The 8,165-nt window shown below is 41.3% G+C and overlaps 1 protein-coding gene across 1 annotated transcript in view; it reads left to right on the forward strand.

Annotated features, from left to right (window-relative positions):
• The first annotated feature begins 321 nt into the window (after positions 1-321).
• LOC143413422 (uncharacterized) overlaps positions 322-8,165 on the forward strand; it is a 62,951-nt gene continuing 55,107 nt past the window's right edge. The window contains exons 1-2 of the mRNA XM_076876475.1: positions 322-371; positions 5,139-5,724. Of these exons, the coding sequence (XP_076732590.1) occupies positions 322-371; positions 5,139-5,724 (636 nt within the window). The remainder of the gene's footprint in view (positions 372-5,138; positions 5,725-8,165) is intronic.

The following is an 8,165-nucleotide window of genomic DNA, read 5'->3' on the forward strand; positions in this document are numbered from 1 at the left end:
TATTTTTGCTGTTTTCTGTTATTCTATTGCTTTGAACTTATTTTCTGTACAGCACTTTGTTCCTGTGCTGGGTAATTTAAAGTGCTTTATAAATAAAATTGGATTGGATTGGACATTGTTATAACGCAAGAGAAAACAGTGTTAGCATTGGCGCATAATGCTAATGTAACTGAGATCTAATGTACGAATTGTGAACATTCTCAAAACTGTATTGTACATAGGTTATATTTTTTTATTGTGTGAACTTAATTTTTGTGGAACTAAGGTTCCATGTGTCATTGTTGAAGTGGGACATTAATCAGTGTAACGCCACCTGCGGCCATGTTGCGGGTGTGGGGTTTCCTAGCCAGAGCTGTACGGACTCCACACTGGTGAGGCACGCTTTCTGTAGCTCTTCTCCCTGTACTAAATTATCCATCTAAATTTGGTGTATTTGTCTTTGTTAAGTATTGGCTCCTATGGTTAAAAGCTCTCAAAGTGTTTTCAATTGCTTTGAGTGAGAAAAATGATAATTGGAACTGCCCTTTATCTGTTATATCATCCGTTCATGTGGAACTTACTTGTATTAAACAGGGGTGAGGAGAAGCCTGCTGCCACTGTGTGACACTGATTTCGCTGCTACACTTTGTCTTATAGGTATGTGTAAATGTGTAGTTTGTGTTTTATGTGTATAATGAGTTCATGTCCCGAGGTTGCGCTCTGAATAATATTTTCAGCCATGTTGGGAAGAGTTAAAAAGTTGTTTGAATATGTATTGTGCAATTGATCCATTTTAGTGGAGATTTGAATGTTATAAGCTATTGTTAGTGATTTCATAATTGTCTCTGTTTTACCCCACTGTAATATTTGATTTTAAAGTGGCGGTTGGGAGAATTGTTATTTTGATAGATTGTATTTTCTTTTATATGATGTAAGCAGAGCTGTACGGACTCCACACTGGGGTGAGGAGAAGCCTGCTGCCGCTGTGTGACACTGATTTCGCTGCTACACTTTGTCTTATAGAAATAAACCCAGTTTCCAGCCAGTCCGTGTTTGTCGTCACAACGCAGTCGACCATTTCACATCTGCTACACTAATTCACATCAAATTAGCATTAGCTAATAATGGCAACCTACCTAGCATTAGCTGCTGTAACCCCTCTCAGTGTCTATCTCTGGTGCTGTATGAGTAAAACTCTCTAGACTTGAGATGGGTAGAGCTCAGGTGCGGTTTATTCCCCCTTTTGTGGGTCTCTGCAATAACAACATAAAAGCTTTTGCAGCTACAAAACTGTGGAACAATCTGCCTTTAGAGGTTAGACAGGCCTCTTCCTTGCCTGTTTTTAAATCATTCTGAAAACCCATCTCTTCACCTTGGCCTTTGACACCTCATGAGATGTTAGATTTATTTTTATTTATTATTTTTGTTGTTTTAGTTGTTTCTATGATGTTTTATCTTATTTTTTTAATATAGCACTGTTTTAATTTTTATGCATTATGCGTTTTATTTTTTTTATTCTATTGTTCTTAAATTCTTTACTGTACAGCACTTTAGTTCTATGGTGGGTATTCTAAATTGCTTTATAAATAAAGTTGGATTGGAATTCTCTTTTGGACATGGTCTTTCCATTAAATAAAAAGGTCCATTCTTTTCCACTTATCCTTTTCAGAGTTGCGGGATACACCCTGGACACATTGCCAGTCTGTCACAGGGCTAACACATAGACACAAACAACCATTTGCACTCACATTCACATCTGATTTTATCAACAGTATAATTGAGATAATAAAAATAAAGTAATGAAACAAAAAATCTTCACCTGAGAGTTTGTAGTGAACAGTTTGGACTCTTTAATCCAGCAGACAAAAACTTTACTCCTGAGTCTTCCAGGTCATTGTTACTCAGGTCTAGCTCTCCCAGACTAAAAGATTTAAAGATGAGAACTGAGTGCAGGGATTCACAGCTTCTCTCTGAGAGGTTACAGCCAGACAGTCTGAAAATCAATTATATTTGTGATCAAATTAAATTACTTATTTTAAACTGGCCATAAAAAAATTATTCCATGTCCACTTTATAAATAAGAATGCAATGCTTGCAGTTCAAGCATCTCTGTATCTGTTAAAGAAGTGGGGAGCTGGTACTTTTACACATTATACCTCAATATCCACTGACGCAGGCATTCATACTTTCCAACATACAATATCTGTGATTGTTGTTGACAGATACAGTTCAAAATAAATCTTTATTATCACATACTAAACCCTGATGCAGCCATAATTTATCCTCTGTTGGAAACAATCTGCTTTAGCCAGATCCAGGGATTTGTATTATTTTATTTTTATTTTGATTAGTTTTAAAGGGTTAAAGAAAAACTCTGGGTCCACTTTGATAAGGCTTACAGACACAAATGTTTTAGAAATGCTACGACTTACATAAATATTGCAACAATAAAAGTGTGCATAGATGCATACATACAGAGCTTTGTTGGAGGCTTTGACCACTGGCAGCAGCCTCAGAAGAGCCTCCTCTGAAGCAGAGTATTTCTTCAGGTCAAACACATCCATATCTTTTTCTGATGACAGTAAGATGAAGACCAGAGCTGACCACTGAGCAGGAGACAGTTTATCTGTGGCCAGACTTCCTGATCTCAGGGACTGTTGGATCTCCTCCACTAGAGAACGATCATTCAGTTCATTCAGACAGTGGAACAGATTGATGCTTTTCTCTGCAGACAGATTCTTACTGAGCTTCTCCTTGATATACTGGACTGTTTCCTGATTGGTCTGTGAGCTACTTCCTGTCTGTGTCAGCAGACCTTGTAGGAGAGTCTGATTGGTCTGCAGTGAAAGACCCAGGAGGAAGCGGAGGAACAAGTCCAGGTGTCCATTTGGACTCTGTAAGGCCTTGTTCACAGCACTCTGGTAGAAGCATCTCCCTGCAGATTCTTGTCTTCTTTCAGACATCTGGGATGTAATTACTTGTTCTTCAAGCAGATTGAGTCCAGAGTTGCTGAAGGTCAGGTGGACATGAAGAGCAGCCAGAAACTCCTGAACACTGAGATGAACAAAGCAGAACACCTTGTCCTGGTACAGTCCTCTCTCCTCTTTAAAGATCTGTGTGAACACTCCTGAGTACACTGAGGCTGCTCTGATATCGATGCCACACTCTGTCAGGTCTGATTCATAGAAGATCAGGTTTCCTTTCTGCAGCTGATCAAAAGCCAGTTTTCCCAGAGACTCCATCATCTTCCTGCTCTCTGGACTCCAGTGTGGATCTGTCTCAGCTCCTCCATCATACTTGACCTTCTTCACTTTGGCCTGAACCACCAGGAAGTGGATGTACATCTCAGTCAGGGTCTTGGGCAGCTGTCCTCCCTCTCTGGTTTCCAGCACATCGTCCAGAACTGTAGCAGTGATCCAGCAGAAGACTGGGATGTGGCACATGATGTGGAGGCTTCGTGATGTCTTGATGTGGGAGATGATCCTGCTGGCCTGCTCCTCATCTCTGAATCTCTTCCTGAAGTACTCCTCCTTCTGTGGGTCAGTGAACCCTCTGACCTCTGTCACCATGCCGACACAGTTAGGAGGGATCTGATTGGCTGCTGCAGGTCGTGTGGTTATCCAGAGGCGAGCAGAGGGAAGCAGTTTCCCCCTGATGAGGTTTATCAGCAGCACATCCACTGAGGTGGACTTTCTAGGGTCAGTTAGGATTGTAGTTTTGTGGAAGTCCAGAGGAAGTCGACACTCATCCAGACCATCAAAGATGAACACAACCTGGAAGTCTTCAAAGCTGCAGATTCCTGCTTCTTTGGTTTCAGTAAAGAAGTGATGAACAAGTCCCACCAAGCTGAACTTTTCCTCTTTCAGCACATTCAGCTCTCTGAAAGTGAATGGAAATATGAACTGGATGTCCTGGTTGGCTTTGTCTTCAGCCCAGTCCAGGCTGTATTTCTGTGTTAAGACTGTTTTCCCAATGCCAGCCACTCCCTTTGTCAGCACTGTTCTGATTGGTTCATCTCTTCCAGGTGAGGCTTTAAAGATGTCTTCTTGTCTGATGGTTGTTTCTGGTCTGTCTGGTTTCCTGGATGCTGTTTCAATCTGTCTGACCTCATGTTCATCATTGACCTCTGCAGTCCCTCCCTCTGTGATGTAGAGCTCTGTGTAGATCTGATTCAGGGGGGTTGGGTTTCCTGCTTTAGCGATGCCCTCAAACACACACTGGAACTTCTTCTTCAGAGCAGATTTAAATTCATGCTGACACCACTGGAAGTTTGTAATATAAGTTCCTGAGTCACGCAGTATACACACACACACACACACACACACACACACACACACACACACACACACACACACACACAAATAAAGGATTTATGAAGTGCACATATTATGCATGTATTTGAGACATTGTTTTAGCAGCGTAAATATTTAGAGAATAATTCTCACTTCTCAACAAACGCTCAGCGAACTTATTCTGCTTCAATCTCTTCAAGAAGTCCACTATAATCTTCACAAATGCTTCTCTGGTGTTCTTACTCTGTTCTTCATCCTCACCCCGTAATATATCCTCATCCTCACATTGACAATTAAAACATTGTAGGTCATCTGGACTCAGATCTGTCTGGATCTTCTTCAGCTCGTTCTTCACAAAAGTGATGATTCTGTCCTCCAGTATCTGCAACACAATATTTTGTGAATGACGGAAAAGCATCTTCATATAGGACATAGGACGAGGTATGTTTCTGGGAATCAATTTAAATACACACAATAAAGACAATCCTTTAATTAAATTCAATCCCTGGGTGTCTAAAAGAAGTTGGACAAGGTAAAATCCACATTTTTTTCAGAATATTTTCAACATTTCTGACTCTGACTGACTGACTCTTGGTGGCGCTGTCACTTGGTGTTCGCTCTCTCTATGGTAGAGTATCACTACCTGTTCCTGCTCAAACACAGTGGTGTTTTTGTGTAGCTTATTTGCTTAGCAATTTAATTAACAACTTTTAAATACATTCTTTTTTTATAGTATAATCTTCACATGCTTCATCCTAAGCACACTATCTGTGTACTCACTACCTAATTTATAGCCAGAGTATTCACTCACTGTGTCTCTAGTGTTAGCAGACACTAGCTTAGCTTAGCTCATAGCCGACTCGCTAGCGCTAGCACCATTGCTACTTCTCCTGTCCCTCCTGCACTTTCTTGCTCTTTGTGCCAGGTGTTTAGCTACTCTACGGCCTCCTTTACTAGTAATGATACTTGTAACAAATGTAGCATATTTGCCGCTCTGGAGGCCAGGTTTACTGAATTAGAGACTCGGCTTCGCAACCTTCATTCACCCGTAGCTAGCCAGGCCCCTGTAGCTGGTGCAGCCCAAGATAGCGTAGGCCCCGCTAGCTGTTCCCCGGCAGACCCCAAGCAGCTGGGGAAAGAGGGCAGCTGGGTGACGGTGAGGAGGAAGCATAGTCTTAAACAGAAGGCCCAGGTACACCACCAACCTGTTCATGTGTCTAACCGTTTTTCCCCACTCGGCGACACAGCCGCCGGGGGTCAAACTCTAGCAATTGGTGATTCTGTTCTCAGACATGTGAAGCTAGAGACAACGGCAACCATAGTCAATTGTCTTCCAGGGGCCAGAGTAGGCGACATTGAGGGAAATTTAAAACTGCTGGCTAAGGGTAAACGTAAATTTAGTAAAATCGTAATTCACGTCGGCAGTAATGACACCTGGTTACGCCAATCGGAGGTCATACTAGGTGTGTAACTTTGCCAAAACAATGTCGGACTGTGTAGTTTTCTCTGGTCCCCTCCCCAATCAGACCAGGAGTGACATGTTTAGCCGCATGTTCTCCTTAAATTGCTGGCTGTCTGAGTGGTGTCCCAGAAACGATGTTGGCTTCATAGATAATTGGCAAACCTTCTGGAGGAAACCTGGTCTTGTTAGGAGAGACGGCATCCGTCCCACTTTGGATGGAGCAGCTCTCATTTCTAGAAATATGGACAAATTTATTAAACCCCCCAAAATATGGCTATCCAGAGTTGGGACCAGGAAGCAGAGTTGCAGTCTTACATGCCTCTCTGCAGCTTCTCTCTTCCTGCTAACACCCAAAAACCCATCTCCATAGAGACTATGTCAGCTCCCAAATAGACAAAAAACAAACTAAAAACCAGCAATAAACAACTTAAGAATAAAAATTCACAAAGAAAGAACAATACAGTATCCACATCTGAACCAAAGAGTAAAACAGTGAAATGTGGATTATTAAATATTAGGTCTCTCTCCCCCAAGTCTCTGTTAGTACATGACTTAATAATTGATCAACAAATCGATTTACTCTGCCTTACAGAAACCTGGTTGCAGCCGGATGATTATGTTAGTTTAAATGAATCAACACCCCCGAGTCATTCTAACTACCAGAAACCTCGAAGCACAGGCCGAGGGGGAGGTGTGGCAGCAATTTTTCACACTAGCCTATTAATCAACCAAAGACTAAGACAGACTTTCAATTCATTTGAAAGCTTGATGCTTAGCCTTGTCCACCCCAGCTGTAAAACTCAGAAACCAGTCTTACTTGTTATCATCTATCGTCCACCTGGGCCTTACACAGAGTTTCTGTCTGATTTCTCAGACTTTTTATCTGATTTAGTGGTCAGCTCAGATAAAATAATTATTGTGGGTGATTTTAACATCGATGTAGATGCTAAAAATGACAGCCTCAACATGGCATTTAATCTGTTATTAGACTCAATTGGTTTCTCTCAAAATGTAAAATAACCCACCCACCACTTTAATCACACTCTAGATCTTGTTTTAACATATGGCATAGAAACTGAACATTTAACAGTGTTTCCTGAAAAACCCTCTCCTGTCTGATCATTTCTTGATAACATTTACATTTACAATAATTGATTACACAGCGGTGAAGAGTAGACTTTATCAAAGTAGATGTCTTTCTGAAAGCACTGTAACTAAGTTTAAGAATATAATCCACCCACTGTTATCAGATTCAATGCCCTGTACCAACACAGTGCAGAGCAGCTATCTGAACGCTACTCCAACAGAGGTCAATTATCTTGTTAATAGTTTTACCTCACTACCTACGACTCTGGATACTGTAGCTCCTTTGAAAATTAAGGCCTCAAATTAGAAGTAAATGACTCCATGGTATAATTTTCAAACACGTACCCTAAAGCAGATGACTCGTAATCTGGAGAGGAAACGACGTGTAACAAATCTAGAAGATCATCGTTTAGCCTGAAGAAATAGTTTGCTGCTTTATAAGAAAGCCCTCCACAAAGCCAGAACATCTTACTATTCGTCACTGATTGAAGAAAATAAGAACAACCCCAGGTTTCTCTTCAGCACTGTAGCCAGGCTGACAAAAAGTCAGAGCTCTATTGAACCAACCACCCCTTTAACGTTAACTAGTAATGACTTCATGAACTTCTTCAGAAATAAAATTTTTATCATTACTTATATAATTGATAATTATAAGGATTTCCTAAAAACTCCCTGAAAAGCCTTCAGATAATCCAAAATGCTGCAGCAAGAGTCCTGACAGGGACTAGAAAGAGAGAACATATTTCTCCTGTTTTGGCTTCCCTTCATTGGCTTCCTGTTAAATCCAGAATTGAATTCAAAATCTTGCTCCTCACATACAAGGTCTTAAATAATCAGGCCCCATCATATCTTAATGACCTTGTAGTACCATATCACCCTATTAGAGCACTTCGCTCTCGCTCTGCAGGCCTACTTGTTGTTACTAGAGTATTTAAAAGTAGAATGGGAGGCAGAGCCTTCAGTTTTCAGGCCCCTCTTCTGTGGAACCAGCTTCCCGTTTGGATTCGGGAGACAGACACTATCTCTACTTTTAAGATTAGGCTTCAAACTTTCCTTTTTGCTAAAGCATATAGTTAGGTGACCAGGTGACCCTGAATCCTCCCTAAGTTATGCTGAAATAGATGTAGGCTGCCGGGGATTCCCATGATGCATTGAGTTTTTCCTTTCCAGTCACCTTTCTTGCTCACTATGTGTTAATAGACCTCTCTGCATTGAATCATATCTGTTATTAATCTCTGTCTCTCTTCCACAACATGTCATTATCCTGTCTTCCCTCTCTCACCCCAACCGGTCGCAGCAGGTGGCCCCGCCCCTCCCTGAGCCTGGTTCTGCCAGAGGTTTCTTCC

This window comes from Maylandia zebra, linkage group LG2 (assembly GCF_041146795.1).
Source record: "Maylandia zebra isolate NMK-2024a linkage group LG2, Mzebra_GT3a, whole genome shotgun sequence".
Taxonomy (NCBI): Eukaryota; Metazoa; Chordata; class Actinopteri; order Cichliformes; family Cichlidae; genus Maylandia; species Maylandia zebra.